The 24,774-nt window shown below is 40.7% G+C and overlaps 1 protein-coding gene across 1 annotated transcript in view; it reads right to left on the bottom strand.

The window, feature by feature from the left end:
* EDEM3 (ER degradation enhancing alpha-mannosidase like protein 3) overlaps positions 1-1,372 on the bottom strand; it is an 87,334-nt gene extending 85,962 nt beyond the window's left edge. Inside the window, exon 1 of the mRNA XM_060091145.1 lies at positions 994-1,372. Coding sequence (XP_059947128.1) covers positions 994-1,154 — 161 coding nt within the window. The 5' untranslated portion in view covers positions 1,155-1,372. The remainder of the gene's footprint in view (positions 1-993) is intronic.
* Positions 1,373-24,774: the final 23,402 nt, after the last annotated feature.

Here is a 24,774-nt window from a genome sequence, read left to right as displayed (position 1 = left end):
GTATTAATGAATCAAAGAATACATACAATTTAAATTTTAGGAGACTGTCAATAAATTACAGCAATTTACACTCCCACCAAGTTTCTTCTCACACCTCAACTATCCAGTCAGTACTCCATTCATGTATAGTATTTACCAGCCTGATGGCAAAAAACCCAGGTTTTTCAATGTTTTAGTCTGCATCTCTCACATTTATGAGGTTGATTATAAATCAACCTCACGTTTATTGACCATTTGCATTTCCTCTTGTGTGAATTAACTCTTCACGTCCTTTGCCCATTTTCTACTGGTCCTTGCCTTTTTCCTTATTCATTTGTGGGACCTGGTGTGTATTAGGAACACTTACTCTAAATTAAATGCTGTACATATAACTGATGATTTTATGACTTTCAAGACTGATAAAACTACTTTGAGTAAAGTGAGTAGGTATATTTAATTAGGGCTTTTGAATACTGCCATCAAATATTGTTCTACTATGAAAATGCAGTGCAATAAAGCACTGCAAGGAAATGGTAAAATGTGTAAAGTTCAAGTTCCAATGAACGCCCCCTATTCCGTAACAGGTGTAAACATGATTTCCTTAACTGCTGTGAGATCAGCAACATTTCCCACCTGGGAGCTCACTTGTGCAAGAAATCTAACCACGTCTCTGATGAAAGGCAACCTCAGAACTCTTACGCGCAGGGAAACGGGCTGTAGCCCCCTTCACGGGCCAGTGACATGGCAGCCGCGTTGACACACCGCGGCTGGCCTTAAGGAACCTGCACGTGTCACAGACGGCCCGGGCGACACCCCGACAGTCCCGCGAGGTCGCATCGCGGGCAGCGACCCCCACTTTCCCGGACCCTGTCCACCCCGCCAGGGTTCTCTCGAGGCAACAGCCGTCCCAATCGCGGGAGGAGAGGCCACTGGGCGCCCGGGTCGCAATGACAGGCAACTCGCCCGTGGTCAGCCTCACGAGGAAACCCACCCCAGGCTTCCAAGCACCCTTACCCAAGCTTCTGTTTCTCCTCCCTACTCATGGGCGAGGCCCCCGCCGTCCACACGGACGTGGCCGACACCAGGCAGAGCGCGGCCGTCGCCGCCACCAGGCTCCATGGCGCTCGCTGGGGGACCGAAGACCCAAAGCCCCGGCCGCCGCCGGCTTCGCTCATGGCCCCGCGGTTCCGCGCACGCGCACGCGCAGCTGCTACGCCCGGCCGGTGGGAGACATTGCCGGACGCCGGTGGTAAAGGAGCTGCGAGCCGTGCCGAGGCCGGGATGCGGAGGAACGCGAGCGGCCGCCGTCGCCGAGCTGCTTCCCGAAGCCACCGAGCCGGTCCCCAGCGCCAGCGCTGCCACCGCCCTCCGCTCTCAGCAACCCGGAGCGCCTCCCCCAGCTTTCCGGTGTCGTAGTCTAGGAAACCACCTCCCCCATCGCTACTTCCGGGTAGGGCCCAAGACGCTGAGCCTCAGGACCAATGGGGGCCGGATCGGAGAGGGGCTGGCCCGGGGGACAGGAGAGGGCATTGGCTGGGAGAAGTGAGACGTGGACAAAAGGCGGGACCGGGGAGGGACCTTTCGCCTCGGCCCTCCTTCGACCCGTGAACTTGAGGCCTGAAAACTACCGCTCCCAGCGTGCACTGCTTCCTCCACGGCTCTCTCGCAATCCGACTCCACCGGGCTAAATTTCCACTCTGGGTGGGCGCGCTGCACCCTGCGACGTGTGGTACCCCGAGGGGCTCGGGCGGTTCCTGCGATCCCTCCTCCCCCGGCTCCCTGCAGCCAGCCGCCCCACTCCGTGGGCTGCCCAGTCCCGGAGAACCCGTCAGCTCTTTATCCCTCTTCCTGCGTATGCGTTTCGCTGAGGGCTGGCAGGATGAGGCTCAGACGGCCTCAGGTCAGTGCTGCACGCCTTAGGTAAAAGTAGTCCTATTGCAGTAGTCTACCTTCAGGGAGATTTCAATACTGTAACAGCAAAAATGAATTGAGCCTTTGACGGCAATGTGCTGAGAGTTTTACTTGCATTCTCTCATGCACTCTTCTCAACTCTAATAGGTGAGTACCACCGCCCCCATTTTGCAAACGAGGAAACCGAGGCCAGAGAAGTTAGGTAGTGAGCCTTGTCACACTGCTGGGTTAGATTCCAACCAGCCTGTGTGACTTGGAAGACCTTGCATGTAATCACAAGAGTGAAGGAGGGCCCGGGGGGGGGGGGCTCGTACTTGATTAATAATAGTCATCTAGAAAGCTCAATGTAAGGAAACTAGTGTAAGCTGCAAAGAAAGTGTAATGAAAATTGGAACTTGCCATTAATTTTGATGGACGAGGCAAAATGAGGAGTAAAATCCTCTTGAAAAACCACACTGTTTTTCTTCTATAATAACTCAGTAGATAGGTGCGGAGTTTAGGAGCTTGGGCGTGACCTCTGTGACCACAGGAAATCGCTTACTCTTACCGTCAGCAGCTCAGCTGTTCTTGCTTGATTTCTATCATCTTACATCCTCTGCTTCCCTCTCAGACCGACCATTCAGGTGACACCAGTGAGTCCTCTGCCTTCCTTACCCCTCTCTGTCTTAAAATTTTAAGGTTTTCTTTTCGTCGGTTTTCTCTTTGTACTCTATTCCTTGGTGATTTGTTCCACTCATGGATTCAACCATCATATCCCTGTGGTTGATTTCTAACTCAGTCTCTGTCCTGATCTCCAGACCCACATTTCCACCTCCCCAATAGAAATTCCCTTCTGTCTGGCCCAAGGGTAAGCTCAAATGTAATAATGTTAACTGACTCAATATGTCAGAATCATCTTCAACTCATCCTACCCCTTCAGTCTATGCCCAATCACTTGACAATTACCTAGATTCTACTTCTGCTATCACTACCTTTCTTTCTTCTGCTTCTGCTCAGTTCAAGCCTCCATTACCTCTTTCCTGAACCATTACAATAGCCTCCTAAATTATCTCCTTGCCACCCTAACTTTTTTCTACATTGCTACTGGAGTTGGCGTTCAAGGACATCTGCAAATCCTCTGAACATGTTATCTCCCTTCTACCCCTGCCCTGCACTCAAGTCCTATGAGAAAACTAGCAGATTTTCATGCTATATCCTTTCTATGCCTTTGCTGTTACCATCCCCTCTGTTGTCCCACCATCTTTGTCTGTAGAATACTCACTACCCATTAAGTCTCTGCTCAGATTCCACCTCCACAAAATCCTTCCAAAACCTTCCAGCCGTTAGACATCATCCTCCCATTGTATTCTGTGTCCTTATTCTTGTGTTTTTCACAGTCAGCCATGTCCACTACTTTGTGACTGCATGGAGGGTATTGACTTTAGCTTATTTATATGTATGTTCCAAAACTCAACACTGTGCCTCTCTGTAATATAAATATAGATGCTCAATAAATGTGCCTCACTGCGCCTCATCTGTAATATACAGATGCTCAATAAATGTTGGGTATACTTATCTGTTTCCTTATCCCTTCAGTTTCCATATCTATAAAGTGGGAATAATAGTTTTTATCTACTTACATGGAGGCTGTGAAAACACATGTGGTCACTTCTGTACAGTATTTAATTTTACCCTTTGTACAGACCTGCAACCCTATGTTGGTTCCATCCTGGATCCTCTTTGGCAGCTTTAATGGTGAAGTTAGCTAAGTAAATAATACCTGTGAATTGTTCTTGGCTCTGGCACAGAGAACATGGAAAGCTAAAAGTCAACACGAATCATTCAGAATTTGAAAACTAGGAACAAAGAAAACAGAAAAACAGCCAGCGACCTTCAGTTATATTGAAATGTGGTCAATTTTCTTTGCCTTCCTGATGTTCCAATCCTTTATAAGAAGTCAATATTGACTAATAACTGTCACTGAGAAACAATGTTCTCAAAAAGAAAAAGTACTGGCTTTTAATGTGTAGCATTTTCTGGGTTTTTTTTTCCCCTTGGCTTATTTGTTTTTAAGCTAACACTGCACTTTAAAGGTGTATAATGAGAACACAGAACATATTCTTTGTTGACTTGCTAAATAATAAGCATCTTTTTCTCTCTTACTGAAATTCAATTTCTAGCCAATGGTTGAGTCCATTTTTCACTAATCTCTGCAAAACCATAAGGATAAAAGCTGTGGCCTAAAAAGCATTGCAAGTTAACGTATCTAAAGTGGAGCCTGTGGAAGTAAAATAAAAATATATTCACAAAGTGCATTTCAAAAAGAACCCATTTAAACCCCTTACTGGAAATAATAGAAATTCTTAGCTAACTGGCAAATTGTGAACAGCAGGAAAGTTTGACATTCATTATTTCAAAACCTACACACAGTATTTTAGAACTTATATACTTAGTGATAAAATGCATATAGGAAGCACAACCTTCCGAGACTGAACCAGGAAGAAATAGAAAATATAAGCAGACAAATCACAAGCACTGAAAATAAAACTGTGATTAAAAATCTTCCAACAAACAAAAGCCCAGGACCAGATGGCTTCCCAGGTGAATTCTATCAAACATTTAGAGAAGAGCTAACACCTATCCTTCTCAAACTCCTCCAAAATATAGCAGAGGGAGAGACACTCTCAAACTCATTCTACAAGGCCACTATCACCCTGATACCAAAATCAAAGATGTCACAAAAAAAGAAAACTATAGGCCAATATCTCTGACGAACATAGATGCAAAAATCCTCAAAAAAATACTAGCAATCAGAATCCAACAGCACATTAAAAGGATCGTACACTGATCAAGCGGGGTTTATCCCAGAAATGCAAGGATTCATCAATATATGGAAATCAATCAATGTGATACACCATATTAACAAACTGAAGGGTAAAAACCATATGATCATCTCAATAGATGCAGAAAAAGCTTTTGACAAAATTCAGCACCCATTTATGATAAAAACTCTCCAGAAAGTAGGCATAGAGGGAACCTACCTCAACATAATAAAGGCCATATGTGACAAACCCACAGCCAACATCATTCTCAATGGTGAAAAACAAACCATTTCCACTAACATCAGAAACAAGACAAGGTTGCCCACTCTCACCACTATTATTCAACATAGTTTTGGAAGTTTTAGCCACAGTAATCAGAGAAGAAAAAGAAATAAAAGGAATCCAAACCAGAAAAGAAGAAGTAAAACTGTCACTGTTTGCAGATGACATGATACTATACACAGAGAATCCTAAACATGTTACCAGAAAACTACGAGAGCTAATCAATGAATTTGGTAGAGTAGCAGGATACAAAATTAATGCACAGAAATCTCTTGCATTCCTATACACTAATGATGAAAAATCTGAAAAAGAAATGAAGGGAACGCTCCCATTTACCATTGCAACAAAAAGAAGAAAATACCTAGGAATAAACCTACCTAAGGAGACAAAAGACCTGTATGCAGAAAATTATAAGACACTGATGAAAGAAATTAAAGAAGATACAAACAGATGGAGAGATATACCATGTTCTTGGATTGGAAGAATCAACATTGTGAAAATGACTACTACCCAAAGCAATCTACAGATTCAAAGCAATCCCTATCAAACTACCAATGGCAGTTTTCACAGAAGTAGAACAAAAAATTTCACAATCTGTATGGAAACACAAAAGACCCCAAATAGCCAAAACAATCTTGAGAAAGAAAACGGAGCTGGAGGAATCAGGCTCCTGGGCTTCAGACTATACTACAAAGCTACAGTAATCAAGACAGTATAGTACTGACACAAAAACAGAAATATAGATAAATGGAACAGGATAGAAAGGCCAGAGATAAACCTACACACGGGGCTTCCCTGGTGGCGCAGTGGTTGAGAGTTCACCTGCCGATGCAGGGGACACGGGTTCGTGCCCCGATCCCGGAAGATCCCACATGCCGCGGAGCGGCTGGGCCCGCGAGCCATGGCCGCGGAGCCTGTGTGTCCGGAGCCTGTGCTCCGCAACGGGAGAGGCCACAGCAGTGAGAGGCCCGCGTACAGCAAAAAAAAAAAAAAAAAAAAAAAAAAAAAAAAACCTACACACATATGGTCACCTTATCTTTGATAAAGGAGGCAAGAGTATACAATGGAGAAAAGACAGCCTCTTCAATAAGTGGTTCTGGGAAAACTGGACAGCTACATGTAAAAGAATGAAATTAGAACACTTCCTAACACCATACACAAAAATAAACTCCAAATGGATCAAAGACCTAGATGTAAGGCCAGACACTATAAAACTCTAAGAGGATGGGGCTTCCCTGGTGGTGCAGTGGTTGAGAGTCTGCTTGCCGATGCAGGGGTCACGGGTTCATGCCCCGGTCCGGGAAGATCCCACATGCCGCAGAGCGGCTGGGCCCGTGAGCCATGGCCGCTGAGCCTGCGCGTCCGGAGCCTGTGCTCCGCAACAGGAGAGGCCACAACAGTGAGAGGCCCGCATACCGCAAAAAAAAAAAAAAAAAACTCTAAGAGGAAAACATAGGCAGAACACCCTATGACATAAATCACAGCAAGATCCTTTTTGACCCACCTCCTAGAGAAATGGAAATAAAAACAAATAAATGGGACCTAATGAAACTTAAAAGCTTTTGCACAGCAAAGGAAACCATAAAAAAGACAAACCTCAGAATGAGAGAAAATATTTGCAAATGAAGCAACTGACAAAGGATTACCCTCCAAAATATACAAGCAGCTCATGCAGCTCAATATCAAAAAAACAACCCAATCCAAAAATGGGCAGAAGACCTAAATAGACATTTCTCCAAAGAAGCTATACAGATTGCCAACAAACACATGAAAAGATGCTCAACATCACTAATCATTTGAGAAATGCAAATGAAAACTACAATGAGGTATCACCTCACACCAGTCAGAATGGCCATCATCAGGAAATCTACAAAAAATAAATGCTGGAGAGGGTGTGGAGAAAAGGGAACCCTCTTGCACTGTTGGTGGGAATATAAATTGATGCAGCCACTATGGAGAACAGTATAGAGGTTCCTTAAAAAACTTAAAATAGAACTACCATATGACCCAGCGATCCCACTACTGGGCATATACCCTGAGAAAACCAGAATTCAAAAAGAGTCACGTACCACAATGTTCATTGCAGCTCAATTTACAATAGCCAGGACATGGAAGCAACCTAAATGTCCACCGACAGATGAATGGATAAAGAAGATGTGGCACATACATACAATGGGATATTACTCAGCCATAAAAAGAAAGGAAATTGAGTTATTTCTAGTGAGATGGATGGACCTAGAGTCTGTCATACAGAGTGAAGTCAGAAAGAAAAACAAATACCATATGCTAACACAGATATATGGAATCTAAAAAAAAATGATTCTTATGAACCTAGGGGCAGGACAGGAGTAAAGACGCAGACATAGAGAATGGACTTGACACAGGGAGGGGGAAGGGTAAGCTGGAATGAAGTGAGAGAGTGCCATGGACATATATACACTACCAAATGTAAAATAGGTAGCTAGTGGGAGGCAGCTGCATGGCACAGGGAGATCAGCTTGGTGCTTTGCAACCACTTAGAGGGGTGGGATAGGGAGGGTGAGAGGGAGACGCAAGAGGGAAGGGATATGGGGATATACGTATGCATATAGCTGATTCACTTTGTTGTACAGCAGAAACTAACAACACACTGTAAAGCAATTATACCCCAATAAAGATGTTTTTAAAAATGCATATAGGAGTTAAACGAGAGACTTTGGTGTGTTATACAGGAAAAACACTGGTGGAAAGCATTAAAGAGAATAGGGATAAGGACTTTTAAAGACTATGGAAGAGACTTTAGATGCATTAAGCCCATTAAAAATGGTAGGAAATAAGAGCCATTTATAAAATGCCCTTTAACTGGATAAGAGTTTGTTTGCACAGCCTTGCAGCTTATGTAAATATGTATGCTCACCTCGTGTTCTCATTACTTGCTTGCGTGGATGAATCAGGAAATAGGGAGTGGTTGGAGCCCTGGTTAGAATCATATGTATTCACAAACATAAAGGAGAGTCTCCACTTTAATATTATGGCTGAGAAATTGTCCCAGGAGGCTGCGACCAGTTGTGTGAGACTGACTTATAGCAGCAGGTCCTAAATGACTTGAATTCTTTAGTATGACAGATCTAATTACCCCTAAAACTCTAGTGTAGAATTTGGGAGTGGTGATTTTGTCATTCTTCAAATTGCTTTTCCTGTTATTTGAGAATGTATGGAATTTACAGAACAATTTTCTTCCTGAGAACTCAGTCTTCCAAACATTAAATAAATAAAGACAGTACTTATTCTACATTTACAACCAAAGAGTACTTCATGAAAAAGGTACTCGGTGAATGTTGTGGATTGACTCCATTATTGGCTCTCTGACTGAGGTTTCTAAATTCTAAGAAAGAGAATGGGAAATTTGAATGATTAACCGCCCCCAGAGATGTCCCCAGGGCTTTTTCCGCCTCAGTCAGAGTTGATCTTCCATATTGCTTCAGCTTCAGATTATTATCTCGCTTCTCTCAGTGGCACCTGCACCAGCTCTCAGGCAAGAGAGGTTTTTCTCCTATGGCATGTTTAAGGTTGATCTCACCCTTGTGCTTGTGTCTCTCATTCTGTAGCCATTTTTCATGTACTTCATGTATCAGAAACAACTCCAAGTCACATGGCTCTTCACAAACAAGTGCATCTTGCCTCTGGCCCCTCTCCTAAGTCCACATTTTGTACTACCAATTTAGTTTCTACTTCACGTGTTAGTCTGGCCACAAGGTTTTAAGTCAGCACCATTCAACAACATTCTGCACAGCTTGCATTGGTAGATTAATGGTGACTCTGGGCCAGCTCTGCTGCTTATTAGCCATGTTATCGTATGCAAATTATACAACTTTTTGTGCCTTAGTTTCCTTATTTGTAAAATGGGAATAATAGTACCTACCCCAGCATTTTTTAGGAGGATTTAACTGTTTAATTGTTGTAATACCTTCATTATCGGGGTGTTGTGAAGATGTTAAGATGATGTGTGAAAAATATTTAGCACAGTTTGAAAGAGCTCAATAAATAATAGCTATTGATATTCTCATTATTATGGAGTAGAAAACTTGCCATTTTGAGAGTAGGATTCAAGGGTGCAAATGAACTATTCTTAGTCCACTGCTGAAGAATAATGGACTTTGTAATTTAAAAAATTTTTTATTTTTTTATATTGGGGTATAGTTGATTTACAATGTTGTGTTAGTTTCGGGTGTACAGCAAAGTGATTCAGTTATACATATATACATATCTATTCTTTTTCAGATTCTTTTCCATTATAGGTTATTACAGAGTATTGAGTAGAGTTCCCTGTGCTATACAGTAGGTCCTTGTTGATTATGTATTTTATATATAGTAGTGTGTATATGTTAACCCCAAACTCCTAATTTATCCCTCACCTCCACCTTTCCCCTTCGGTAACCATAAGTTTGTTTTCTAATGGACTCTATTATTATTTATAGAACTAGCTCTTGAACAAATATCTTCAGAGCTTTCCTATCCCATCTTTGGGGGCTTAAACTCAATTTTAGCACCCTCTTTGGGGTCCCAGGTCACCACATTCTAATGTCTAATTTTTTTCTGGTTTTTCTCCATGTCTCCTCACGTCACTTCCCTTTCCTTCCTATTCCTCCTCTTCATCTGACATGGATGTGTGTGTCACACACACACACACACACACACACACACACACAATTTGTTTTGTGCCCACTGCTGAGCATTTAACTTCAAATCACATGACTTGAGTTCTCGACCTGGATCTGCCATTTACCATTCTATGCAAGTCAGTTTCTCTAAGACTCAGTTTTTCGTTTTGTTTTTTCATTCCGTATGGCCAACAGAGATAGGCTGAAGTTCTAGCTGTGGAATCACATTAGTGGTCAATGGTTAAGAAGGGGCAAATAACTTGCAAATAATTTAATTATGCAAAACTGCTGGCTTATTTTTGGCAGATAGTGATAGCAACCAAAATACAGGAATCAGGATTTTGACAACCTGTTTGTTTGATCCGACAACCTCATAACCAGTTTATAATTAAACCAAATCTTAGGCCAGTTTCTGTCATACAGACATTTGTTAAACATTTGTTTAGCAAGCAGGGACAAGTTAACATATACCACCTGTTCTGTGAGTCTGATGAAATGCTAGGTCTTGGTCCTTTTGGATTCTGTAATCATGACCTTGCACGAAAGATTCACTGGAGGCATATGAACAATATTCCAGAGCCAGGATTCTATCATCCTTTCAGTAAGCATCAACCAACTGGAATCCCTTCATCCCCCAAACCATTTCTAATGGTCCAGCTTTTTACAACTTCTTCATGCCAGGGTGGGAGTACCTCTAAAGTATTTAGCTAGTCCGTATATCTTGGAAATCACAAATTCTATCAATGAGAGACTATTTCTAACATTCATTATGATGACTAACCATTAATTTCAACAATGAAAATTCATTTTTGACATTTGTTATATTAAATAAAATGATCTTTGGTGTTAATAGAGATAAGATGGAGAAATGTACTTGTAGTACCCACCTCTATAGGGAGTCTCCCTGATGAGATCTCTGGCTGCCATCCAGGAGTGGGGATTTGTGATGGGGCAACTGACTGCACCTCAAGTGCAATTTAAGCTAATCCATTCATAATATCATACAGCCTATGGTAAAGAATTTTAGATATACAGGCAGACATCATCATGATAATATTTACAAGGGATATATAGTACGCCAGGTACATCCCCCCGCCCTTAACACATGAGAATTATTATCCTTGTTTTACTGATGTAGAAAATGAAGTTCAGAGAGGTTATATCACTTTGCACAGGTCAAAAGCAGGGAAATGGTACAGTCAAGATTTGGATATAAGTCCAGACCATTTCTACCATATTAGGATGACCCTAAATTCTGGTTTGCCTGCGACAGTCTTGATTTACAGCATTATCCTCTTGTCCTATCCGATTAGTGCCCCCTTTCATTTTCAAAACTGGCCCAGTTTAAATAATAACATATAATCATCCAAACTATATTACATGGCCTTCAAAATCCAGGGATCTCCATTCCCCAACTATGTCACATTATCTCAGATGTATGAACACACCAAGCAAGTGCTCCTGGCCTGGCTTTTTCTTGCCCCATCAGGCTATTTTGAATAAAAGGGAGAAAAAACAGTATAATTAGGTGGCACAAATTCAGGAAAAGAAAATCCTGCTAACAGGAAATACAAGTCTCCTCCTTTACTAAGAAAGATGTAATAATGAGTCACCAAGAAATTGGACAGACTGAAGTAACTGATTATAAAATGCGATGAAAATTATGGGAAAAAGAATAAGACCATTATTGAAGTTAAGCTATATTTTCAACCGTGTTTGCCCAAGAACATTCATATTGACTAAATTCGGTGTCTGTTTTGTCTGTTTCCATTTATCCTTACTAAAAGAGAAAAAAATTGCACCCAATTTTTACCGCCTTAGGTATAATATAAAAATCATACCTTTGGTTACAAACTTTCAGTTATAAAATAAATGGCATGGGGATGTAATGTACAACATGACTGTAGTTAGTAATACTGTAATCCATATTTGAAAGTTGCTAAGGGAGTGATCTTAAAAGTTCTCATCTCAAGGAAAAATTTTGTAACTGTGGTGACAGATGTTAACTAGACTTATTGTGGTGGTCATTTTGCAATATATACAAATATTGAAGCATTACATTGTCACTTGAAACTAATGCTATGTGTCAGTTATACCTCAAAACACACACACACACGGACACACACACACGCACGCATCTTCGGTATAGAATTAGATTTACCTCAGTTGTGGGAACTAGAAAGCACTTCTCTAGGATTCCTTGAAAATTGTCTCAGAGCATTCCTTCTCTAAGCAATACTAAAATTCCTTACCCTGCCATGACCTTTCCTTACAAGATAAATACAGCCATCTGTGGATGTATATGGGTTGAGAAATGCTGGCCTTTGCTCATCAGTGGGTTCCCCGTGGCAGAGACACATTGCCACGTGATCCCATAGTAAGCGGGCCTCCAGAACTGAGAAGCGCTCTTGTGTGAGGCAAAGCCAGCCCTCTGTCACTCATCATCCCATGACTGGGGTTGACTATCAGAGGCTATTGTTTCAGTGTTTCTAATGGTCCCCTCTCTGAAGTGTACTATTCTTTGTAGCTTCTGCACTAAGGTTGAGCTGCAACCACACCCTCTTCCCACCTCTGATACTGCCTGAAGTCTTGCCAGCAGTGGGCTGGCAGCAATGGTAGATTAAGAACATTCTAGAAGGCCAACAAGACCAACTAGACAACTTGGGATTCACTGATTAATTCTTTGCATTGTGCCCTTGGTTAGATACAGGCTCTTTCTTTAAATTCTAGGAAGCTTTCTGGGGTAAAGGGTGGGGAAGATGGGAGAAGGGGACAACCACATAGTAAAATCTGTTACCTTGGTCTTGGAGGGGAAATGAGTCTTGAGTAGGGAATGCTAAAAAGGATAGAACATGGTTTGTGTGAAATTTACACCTATTTGATTGATAATAAAATGTGTTTCAACTCTTACCTACAGCTTAAAAATAACCACTAGGCATTTGTGGTGTCATGGTCAAGGCGGGGATCCTGGGAGTGTTTTGAGCTGGGAAGATAGGACAGATCTTGTCTATATCATATTTCCAAAGAAGAAAATCTCATTCTTTCCTAATCTAATAACGTGATTGTGATCCCCCCCTTTCTTCTTGTTGGGACTGTAAGAAAATAATGGCTAGTGTCTAATGAATTTGAACACCATTCGTGCATTGTGTATATACATTATTTTTTGTCCTTTTAACAATTCTGTGAAGTAAGTACTATTACGATTCTCATTTTCCAGATGAGGAAAGTGAGACACCAAGAGGCCCTCAGCCTCCCAGCCATTGAATGGCAAAGCCAGGTTTCAAAGGCACACAGTCTGGCCCTGGAGGCGGCGTTCAACCAGCCAATTCCTTGCTTCATGACAAACTTTCTAAAACAGGTTAGCATGTTCCCCGCTGCCTTAAAGTACTAAAACAAACATCTGTAACTTGCTTAATTGTTCCACATGCAGCTCTCATATTGGAAAACATGACAAACTTTATAATACCAATTGTAACACAATTTCCTTGACTTATAGGACATTTGATATTATCTTTAAATGGGTTTTTGACATTGAAAAACATTCATTGACTCAATATTTTCTGTTCGCCTTCCAGATATAAGACACAATATTGGGTAAGCACCAAGTCTTTGAAAGAGCGGTGCGGGGGGGACCTCTCTAAGAGAGATAAGAGATGCCCACAAATCATTATAAAATGAAACAAAATAAGTGCCATCAGAGAAGGGCAAATAAAGAGCTAAGGGGGTTCAGGGAGGCAAAGCTGCCAAATCTAATGATCTTAAACCCCAAAGAGTGTCCCACTTCCTTGAGTATCCATTGTCATAGCTGCTATGTGCAAACGATGATGAAATCTGTGAAAGTATCATAATAAGGACCTAAAGAAGTATTAATAATCTATGATTAAAAACCCTGCAGATAGCAGGCATAGAGGGAACTTTCCTCAACATAATAACGGCCATATATGACAAACCCACAGCCAACATCATCCTCAATGGTGAAAAACTGAAACCATTTCCAGTAAGATCAGGAACAAGACAAGGCTGCCCACTCTCACCACTCTTATTCAACATAGTTTTGGAAGTTTTAGCCACAGCAATCAGAGAAGAAAAGGAAATAAAAGGAATCCAAATTGGAAAAGAAGAAGTAAAGCTGTCACTGTTTGCATATGACATGATCCTATACATAGAGAATCCTAAAGATGCTACCAGAAAACTACTAGAGCTAATCAATGAATTTGGTAAAGTTGCAGGATACAAAATTAATGCACAGAATTCTCTGGCATTTCTATACATTAATGATGAAAAATCTGAAAGTAAAATCAAGAGAACACTCCCATTTACCATTGCAACAAAAAGAATAAAATATCTAGGAATAAACCTACCTAAGGAGACAAAAGACCTGTATGCAGAAAATTATAAGACACTGATGAAAGAAATTAAAGATGATACAAAGAGATGGAGAGATATACCATGTTCTTGGATTGGAAGAATCAACACTGTGAAAATGACTCTACTACCCAAAGCAATCTACAGATTTAATGCAATCCCTATCAAACTACCACTGGCATTTTTCACAGAAGTAGAACAAAAAATTTCACAATTTGTATGGAAACACAAAAGACCCCGAATAGCCAAAGCAATCTTGAGAACGAAAAACGGAGCTGGAGGAATCAGGCTCCCTGACTTCAGACTATACTACAAAGCTACAGTAATCAAGACAGTATGGTACTGGCATAAAAACAGAAAGATAGATCAATGGAACAGGATAGAAAGCCCAGAGATAAACTCACGCACATATGGTCACCTTATCTTTGATAAAGGAGGCAGGAATGTACAGTGGAGAAAGGACAGCCTCTTCAATAAGTGGTGCTGGGAAAACTGGACAGGTACATGTAAAAGTATGAGATTAGATCACTCCCTAACACCATACACAAAAATAAGCTCAAAATGGATCAAAGACCTAGATGTAAGGCCAGACACTATCAAACTCTTAGAGGAAAACATAGGCAGAACACTCTATGACACAAATCACAGCAAGATCCTTTTTGACCCACCTCCTAGAGAAATGGAAATAAAAACAAAAATAAACAAATGGGACCTAATGAAACTTAAAAGCTTTTGCACAGCAAAGGAAACCATAAATAAGACCAAAAGACAACCCTCAGAATGGGAGAAAATATTTGCAAATGAAGCAACTGACAAAGGATTAATCTCCAAAATTTACAAGCAGCTCATGCAGCTCAATAACGAAAAAACAAACAACCCAATCCAAAAATAGGCAGAAGACCTAAATAGACATTTCTCCAAAGAAGACATACAGATTGCCAACAAACACATGAAAGAATGCTCAACATCATTAATTAGAGAAATGCAAATCAAAACTACAATGAGATATCATCTCACACCAGTCAGAATGGCCATCATCAAAAAATCTAGAAACAATAAATGCTGGAGAGGGTGTGGAGAAAAGGGAACCCTCTTGTACTGCTGGTGGGAATGTGAATTGGTACATACAGCCACTATGGAGAATAGTATGGAGGTTCCTTAAAAAACTTAAAATAGAACTACCATATGACCCAGCAATCCCACTACTGGGCATATACCCTGAGAAAACCATAATTCAAAAAGAGTCATGTACCAAAATGTTCATTGCAGCTCTATTTACAATAGCCCAGAGATGGAAACAACCTAAGTGTCCATCAACATATGAATGGATAAAGAAGATGTGGCACATATATACAATGGAATATTACTCAGCCATAAAAAAAAACAAAATTGAGCTATTTGTAATGAGGTGGATAGACCTAGAGTCTGTCATACAGAGTGAAGTAAGTCAGAAAGAGAAAGACAAATACCGTATGCTAACACATATATATAGAATTTAAGGAAAAAAAATGTCATGAAGATCCTAGGGGTAAGGCAGGAATAAAGACACAGACCTACTAGAGAATGGACTTGAGGATATGGGGAGGGGGAAGGGTAAGCTGTGATAAAGCGAGAGAGAGGCATGGACATATATACACTACCAAACGTAAGGTAGATAGCTAGTGGGAAGCAGCCACATAGCACGGGGAGATCAGCTCGGTGCTTTGTGACCACCTAGAGGGGTGGGATAGGGAGGGTGGGAGGGAGGGAGACGCAAGAGGGAAGAGATATGGGAACATATGTATATGTATAACTGATTCACTTTGTTATAAAGCAGAAACTAACACACCGTTGTAAAGCAATTATACTCCAATAAAAAAATAATAATAATTTAGCATTTCTTGGTCATGAGGTAAGATTAATTGGATTTAAGTAAATAATATTTATCTCATTTGAAATACTGAGATTACTCTTTTCTGACAAACCATACTCCTCATTTCCTTGAAAATATTGTTAAAGTCTAATCCTTAATGAAATCAATGCCTCACCCTAATAGGTGCTTAATACATACATATTCATTTGGTTGAAGACTTTGCTTAATTAAGCCAGCCTTTAGCACTCATTTGTACAGTTGAACATAAGTCTCATTATATCATTCTCAATAGTTATCATTCTCAATAGTTATCCTCTGTTGTCTTCATCATACTTGATTCATCTTTCCATTCTTTTAGTCATTCAACAAGCTTTTTAAGAGGTAGTAATCAGCGTTGATGCTTTTATTTCTTTACAACTTGAGCAATTTATTGGATGGTGGTGCCACTCACCAAATGGGTTGGGGCAATTGGGGAGAGAGTGACAGATGGTAAGTTCAAATGGGACATGCTGAGTTTGAGTTTAAGGTACCTATTTGACATCCAAGTGAAGGAATGCATTAAGAAGCTGGATGTATGGGTCTGGAGAGAGCCCAGCTAAATATAAAAGATTTGAGAGTCATCAAGCACCATAGGTAGTAGTTCAAGCCATGGAAAAGTAGTTCTTCACCTGAGGGGTAAGGACCCACAGGGAGTCACCAAGTGCTTCAGGATGTCCATGTAATCCTAAAATTATATGCAACAAGCCCTCCCCACAGGACGTATTTCATCACATTCTCCAAGGAATTAATGACTCCAAAAAGGCTAAGAATGAACGGTGAAAAGAAAAGGTTCAAGAAGAAACAGCAGGGATCTCCAACATTTAAGAAGTGGAAGAACAGCAAAGAAAGGATCAGAAAATTTGGAAAGAGTCACAGAAGTCAAAGGATGAGAAAGTTTCATGGAGGGAGTGGTCAATAGTGTCCCATGTGGCAGAAAGGTCAAATGAGATAAGGACTGAAAGGTCCTTATCTTACTTGCCAATTCCCTCAGGAGTGTTCTGTACGCAGTGGATACTCAGTAAATGTTGACAGAAAAATTATATCCATTAAATCATTTGAGAGCGGTGAAAGAAAAATTAATAGAGTGATATGCCAATGGCAGGTTTAATTAGGTTTGCTGTCACATTAACACATGAAACATATAAGAAATTAGATAGTTAAGATCTTATGAGGCCACTTTATAAAGTCTCTTTTAAGTGGTGAACTGAATCAATCTCCCAAATAACTAGAGCCAGCTTTAGTTGGCTCTAAAGCTGTTTAGTAAACAGCCCCTTCTATGAAGTGAATGAAAAGATAATGTCTCTGTATACTTCATTGTCCCTCCTGCTATACTACAGTGCCTGAAAAACTGATTATTCTGGAAGCAAGTGCACGTCGACTGGATTATGTCACCTGGGAGGTGGGCTACAAACATCAGCTGGCTAAAATGTTTGCAGAAATACCATTAACCCACTACTATTGTGGATAGTTAGCTTGAGATTAACATCCTGACTTTTTATTTGCAACCCTTTTGTTTATAAAGATTTCATAAACACTGTATAGTAGCATTTAATACTAAGAGTCGCCCACCACCCCCCTAAGCAAGTAGTCATAGAAGTCTTTCTTATAAGTTAAAAAAAAAAAAGTCCCTATGTCTTTTAAGGATGTAGTCTCATATAGTACAAAGATGGTTAAAAATAATAGACAAGGGCTTCCCTGGTGGCACAGTGGTTAAGAATCCGCCTGCCAATGCAGGGGACACAGGTTCGAGCCCTGGTCCGGGAAGATCCCACATGCCGCGGAGCAACCAAGCCCGTGCGCCACAGCTACTGAGCCTGCGCTCTAGAGCCCACAAGCCACAACTACTGTAGCCCGCGCACCTAAAGCCCGTGCTTCGCAACGAGAAGCCACCGCAATGAGAAGCCCGCGCACCACAAAGAAGAGTAGCCCCCGCTCGCCGCAACTAGAGTAAACCCGTACGCAGGAACAAAGACCCAACAAAGCCAAAAATAAATTAATTAAATAAATTAATTTAAAAATAGACAAAAGTTTTGAACATAGTTCAAATGATAGTGGTGCTGATGGTAAACCCTTTTATTATTTATGATATAAGCCAAGGGACTGCAAGAAAGAGATGCCAGGTATGGTGATTTATACAAGATAGAAAGTTGTTTCTCTCCCAGGTAATGTTCAGAAGCAGGTGCGTGATTCAGGCCCTGATGGACAATTCTACTCCATGAAGTCATTCAGGAACTCAGGATGCTATTCTGTCCCCTGGTAGGCATCTCAACAGTAGAAACTGGTTCACCAGCATCATATAAACCTTCCAGCTCCCCTGAAGGGAAAGAGAGAGAGGAGGGCAAGCAGTTTCCTTCATAAAGGAATGTGACCAGGAAGGTGCACACACCACCTAGGCTCACATCTCATCGGAAATGAGTTATTCAATTGGTCACACAGAGCTGCAAGGAAGGCTGAGATTTTTAGCCTCTAACTGAGCAGCCATGTGCCTTTAAACTCAGGAGATTCTGTTACTGGACAGGAGAAGAGGATAACAAATATGGGAGACACTTGGCAGTCTGTGCCAAACTCTTGCTTTGGTGTTCTTACAGTCATGATTATACTTACAGATGCAAGTATGAGTTTTTTAGACTAAAAACTAAAATAGGATAACTCTGGAAAATCCTGTTTTACTTTTAATTTTGCTTATTATATATAGTTTATCTGTCAAATCCCCAAATACTGTAAATAAATAATAGAATCTCCTGGGAGAGGTGTTAAAAAACATTATTTTGGGCCTCCCTGGTGGCGCAAGTAGTTGAGAGTCCGCCTGCCGATGCAGGGGATACGGGTTCGTGCCCCGGTCTGGGAGGATCCCATATGCCGCGGAGCGGCTGGGCCCGTGAGCCATGGCCGCTGAGCCTGCGCGTCCGGAGCCTGCGCGTTCGGAGCCTGTGCTCCGCAACGGGGGAGGCCACAACAGTGAGAGGCCCGCATACCGCAAAAAAAAAAAAAAAAAGAAAAAAAACAAAACAAAACAAAACATTATTTTGACTGAGCCTTGGAGAAAGTTTGGTTACAGAGGTAGGCCAGCTTATCTTTATGACTTTCCTTATCCTGTCTCATCTGTATAAGATGCATAGAGACAGTGTGTTACTAGAAATACTGCGAGACAGCTTCCCTTGAGAGTACTTAAATCCCGTGGGCAGAAGAGGCAGCTAGTAAACAGTAAAAGCTATATTATCAGTAATTGCAGTCGCTCCTGGAATAAAAGAATAAAAGAATTAAATATAGTAGGATTAACATAAAAGTACTAGAGGGCTGTTATTTACTGTTTCACTTTTGGATGGTGGATCCTGTTGGAAGTTGATAAGAAAACTTAGTGGTTTGCAAAGTTATTTACTTTACTTAATATTAGGTTTTCGTAAGAAAGCAGGGAAATTATGAGAATAGTCACCCAAGTAAGTGTGAATCAGAAGTGTTTTCCCAACACTTGCATTCCTCCAGTATGCCAGGAAACCTAGATTTTAGAACCATTTTTATGCATTTATGAAGTTTTTTCCAACTCCCAGAAATCTGATTTGTGATTTCATTAACAGCAAATTCAAGAACTGTGCTATTCAACATGGTAGCCAGTAGCCATGTGTGGCTGTCGAGCACTTGAAATGTGGTTAGTCCATAAATGTAATTTATATATACTGGATTTCAAAGACCTGTTATGAAAGAATAATGTAGACTATCTGATGATTTTTAAATATCGATTCCATGTTTAAGTAATAATATTTTAAATACACTGGGTTAAATAAACTATATTATGAACACTAATTTGATCTGTTTCTTTTCACTTTTTAAATGTGACTACTAGAAGAATCTTAATTATATTATGATTTCATACCATATTTCTATGGAACAGTGCTGATTTAGAAGCTACATCAGGGGGAGGATAGACAATCTCTTTTCCAGGCTTGAATTGATCTAGTCTAGGGCACATTGTCTTCATTCAAAGTTATAGAGTTTTAAACCAACAGCCTCTCCACCCTATACTCTCTCATTCCCCAAATCAATGGAAGGACACTGATAATGTATCCCAGAGTCATTGGCCTTGGGTTGAAAATTTTCTAATGGTGGCTGTTTTACTATTCTGCATGATGATCCTTTCCATTTACAGACAATTCTATCAGAAACCCTTTCTTTACAGTGGGAAGAATATTGGCTCTCTGTAATTTCAACTTCTTCTAAGACGTTCTCCTTTTGCATAATTAAAATAAATCTTATCCTTCTTGCCATATGAGTCTTACCATTTAATTTAACTTAAAAAGTGTAAGGTACTGTATAAGTAACTGTAAACAGTGTCATGCCCCCTTCATCTGCCTCAGCTCAAGTCGACTCCATCCCAGAGCAAACAGAGCAATTCCTGTTCCCTTTCTTGTTTGACACATTCTCATTTGTTAATAGAAGTTCTTTTATCAGAATATTCAATCTCTACAGATACAAGTTTGTGGAGAAAAGCATGAGCCGTTATAAGATAAAAATATTCACTAATGAACTGACCTCTAAAAATGTTAGCCTGCACTAACTTCATTTTCAGTTTAACACTGGTGTCTCTAGGACACAATAGTTTCTTCCAAAAGGAGTGATTTAAATACCAAAGGATTGAGAAGCACCAGGGGAAAATTGATGAAGCCCTTTCAAAGAATGATTTTTTATGATGGTGTAGCAAAATTCATATGATGCAAATTGTCTCTCACACTATCAAACAATTTTTCTGTCAGGAAAATTTTTTTACAAACAAAAAACAGCACCATACTTGTGTGATAGGTGGAAAAACATGGCCCAAATGTTAGATTAATTAATGAATTAGTAAATATCTAGGAATGTAAACTTTATATCCTGGAATATAGGATTCTGTATTTTCTTGAAATTCTACTACATTTTCTTCCTCCATTCTGCATTCTTTATTTCTGAGAAGAAAAATACCAAATCATTACCCTTTCATCCCTTCCCTTTTGCCACCCTCTTGATGTTTCTAAGTACCATATGGTACCTTATAAGGTCTTTGTAGTGGTTTGAATGGTGGCCCCCAAGAGATATGTTCATATCCTCACCCCTGCAACCTGTGAATGTGAGTTTATTTGGATAAAGGGTCTTTGCAGATGTAATTAAATTAAGGATCTGTGGATTCTTTGGTGGGTCCTAAAGCCAATGATAAGCATCCTTAAAAGAAACAGAAGAGAAAACACAGAGGAGAAGGCCATGTAAAAACTGAAGCAGAGATTAGAGTTGGGTGGCCACAAGCCAAAGAACACCTGGAGCCACCAGAAGCTGGAAGAGGCAAGGGAAGCTTTGCCCCTAGAGCCTTCAGAGGGGGCACTGCCTTGTGGACACCTTGATTTCCAACTTCTGGCTTCCAGAACTGTGAGAAAATAAGTTTCTGTTGCTTTAAGCCACCAAGTTTGTGGAAACTGTGATGGCAGCCTTAGGACACTAGTATAGCCTTGCTTGTGATAAAAAGCCTTAACTTGTAAACTAGCTGAGGAGGGGGGAAGGAAATAGTCAACTTTCAACCTTCACTTTTGGCCCAGGTAGCCATTATACTTTTTCTTGGTATCAAGGTTGGATTGAAGGTATAACATGTCAAATTACTCAGCCCTAATCATACTAATTACTGAATAATAATCATTACTCATAATCCCTACTCTGCCATTACCTTGATAATTTAAGCAAGTTATTTTATCTCTTTGGGTCTATGTTTGCCTCTCCCTAAAATTAAAGGAGTAAGTTAGATCAGAACATCCCAAACCGCTATCTTGAGGAATTCTCTTTTGAAGGATATAAACGGGTATACCCCACAATACCCTTACCCAGAGCCAGGGACTGGGGGTGGGTCGTGTTCTGTGTTCAAATAAATATAGGAAGCTCTGGGCCAGATGTCTGCTATGTCACCTTACCCCCTGGCTATCGCTGATTTGGATACTAAGGCAACTAAGCAAACTGGGCCCAGAAATTATAGTCTTTGCTGGTTCCTAGAAATGGGGATAAATAAACTCAGGGGCCATTAGTTAGTCACAGTCCTACCCATGTACAGAAAAGTGGAGAAAGCTACTCTGCATACAGATGATAATGGAGCAGATGAACAGAGAGGCAAAAATGGGAGCTTGGGTAGCCCCAGAGCGGGGAAAAATGGAGAAATTATCTCCTGATGGATTTGGGGTTCTTTAGTTCCAGCGAGATACTTCTATAACCATAAAATCAACTCTCTTCATTTTGCCTACATAATTTCAGTAGGATTTTGTTACTTGCATCCAAAATAGCATTTACTGAGACAGGAAGATTAGCACTTGGTAACTAACATCTTATTGGTGCATCTAAAATACTACAGAGAGAAAAAGTACTGCAAAACGAATCCTAGCTGAAGGCCTAGGGATGGGAATTAAAGTTCCAAATAAAGAGGAGAAGAAAGCAAATTTTGCATACTTCACAATTAACTTTATCACTTACATTTTAGCACTAATTTCGTTAGCAAAAGGTCTAGCATAAAATTTAATGCATAATCCCTGTTCTCGGGGATTTTACTATAATGCTGATTCCAAACTAATATTAATCCCAACAGAGTCTCAGGGACAGCTGTGTGTAATTGATAAAGGGTCACCAGTTTTAATTAAGTGGAATAAGGTTACTGCTTCCATGATAGCCATTGTATAACTAGAAGTGAAAAAAATATTTCATTTAAAGGAGTGTCCCTACAAATTTTATAGGTTTACTAAATTTTAAAGAGGGATTAGGAGATTATCTTTTTCATGTAGAAGTATTTAAAATGCTTTGTGTCCTGAAGTACCTTGGGGCAAGACTGGGAATAAAGACACAGACCTACTAGAGCATGGACTTGAGGATATGGGGAGGGGGAAGGGTAAGCTGTGACAAAGTGAGAGAGTGGCATGGACGTATATACACTACCAAATGTAAAATAGCTAGCTAGTGGGAAGCAGCCACATAGCACAGGGAGATCAGCTCGGTGCTTTGTGACCACCTAGAGGGGTGGGATAGGGAGGGTGGGAGGGAGGGAGATGCAAGAGGGAAGAGATATGGGAACATATGTATATGTAACTGATTCACTTTGTTATAAAGCAGAAACTAACACACCATTGTAAAGCAATTATACTCCAATAAAGGTGTTAAAAAAATGCTTTGTGTCCATGTGTTTAATGTCATCCCTTTACTGGAGTCTAGCAACTTTATCTTCAGGCATTTTTTACCCACTGAGGGAAAAGTTTCCATCTGTGGTTTTGATCTAGAAATCCTTATTTTTCAAAGAATTAGAAAGGACACGGTTATACACCAAAGGATATTCGGATGAAAAATTTAAAATTCAGCAATTTTTTCAGACTTCAAGTGACCATATGTTGTGTTTTTCATAGCATGTCACGTTGTGCTTTAATGAGTGTGACCTCTTTCGTATTTGCAATTCCTTAAGGCATAACAAGCATAACAAGCAAGCGGTAATGGGCTTAAAGAAATTGTCTTTCATGTTAAGACCTCTTGGGGGATCCCTCAGTAATACACGGCTAAAAATAGAACCTAGGAGGTCCTAACTTCCCATGGGACAGTCTGTCAGATCTTGCACACCCAGGCGCCTGGCTCTTCATGGTGGGAAGAAAGTGCTGGCAAGGTGGTCTGGCAGATGCTGGGGCATCACCTTAGGGATTCTGATGAAGAAACTTTGCGTCAAGATCAGAACTTCAAAAGCAGCAGATGAGCCCTTCAGGACAGTACTCATCAAATGGTTATTGTGAGGCCAATTTTAAATTGGCAAAGGTTTCCAGTGACTTTCTCCCTTTTGCTGATATATCATTCCCAGTTATGGGAGTCAACGGGCTTAAGACTAGGAGTAAATGCACCCAAAGAATCCGTTAATATATGGGATTCTAGGAAAACAGAGGACACTTTTGCTGAATTTAAATTCAAATTTAAGATATTTTAAAACATTCATGTTTTTCTGATTTTTAACAGTAAGACATCTTCATTTTGGAACATGGAGGGGGAGAAGGGAGGCGGATGCAAAAGACAATAAGAACCATTTATAATCTCGCCAGCCCAAGCCACTGTTTCCATTTCAGCAAATTTTCTTCCAGGCTTTTTTGCCTATACATATATATTTAATTTCCTTGTGATTTTTTTTTTAAAACTCAAAACCATGGCTAAGCCTCTCCTACATTGTTGCAAACTCTTTATAAATGATTCTTTTCAAGGATGGTACACCTAGATATATTGAAAATAAAATAGCTCAGCAGAAAGATTTAAATGGTTCTTTTCGGTGTTCTGAAGTTCAATGCAGCTATGAGTTTGGAAACCTATAGGTGAAGACAGTTCTTTCTCCTCTCTCTTCTTCCTGCAGATTAAATGGAGACTCGGAATCCACTTTATTAGAAGAGTGATGTAGGCTGTACCTTGTTGTAGAGCTTCTTGCCAAGGATGAGGACATTCACCTCCTACATGTGCTCATGGTGCGGAAGTCATTGCCAGGCACACGTCACATTTCTCCATGATGGTCTAAGCCACCACATCCATGATGTAGTCTTAGCTCATGTTAGTACAGCTCTGGTTGTAAACATAATTTTTAATGATTGTTCTATCATTCGAGGTTCTTGGCTGCAAACACTTTAGCTAATTAAATTAATTAAAGTTTAAATCAATGTAAATATGTTAATCTCTTGGAGGGCCCAAGAACCGGCTTGAGGAATATACAGCTCAAATTAGAGCACCAGGGGCTTCCCTGGTGGCGCAGTGGTTGAGAGTCCGCCTGCCGATGCAGGGGACACGGGTTCGTGCCCCGGTCCAGGAAGATCCCACATGCTGCGGAGCGGCTGGGCCCATGAGCCATGGCCGCTGAGCCTGCGCGTCCGGAGCCTGTGCTCCACAACGGGAGAGGCCA

The sequence above is a fragment of the Mesoplodon densirostris genome, chromosome 2 (assembly GCF_025265405.1).
Source record: "Mesoplodon densirostris isolate mMesDen1 chromosome 2, mMesDen1 primary haplotype, whole genome shotgun sequence".
NCBI classification, from domain to species: Eukaryota; Metazoa; Chordata; class Mammalia; order Artiodactyla; family Ziphiidae; genus Mesoplodon; species Mesoplodon densirostris.
Note: the sequence above shows the minus strand (reverse complement) of the source record. Positions and strands in the feature narration are given on the sequence as shown.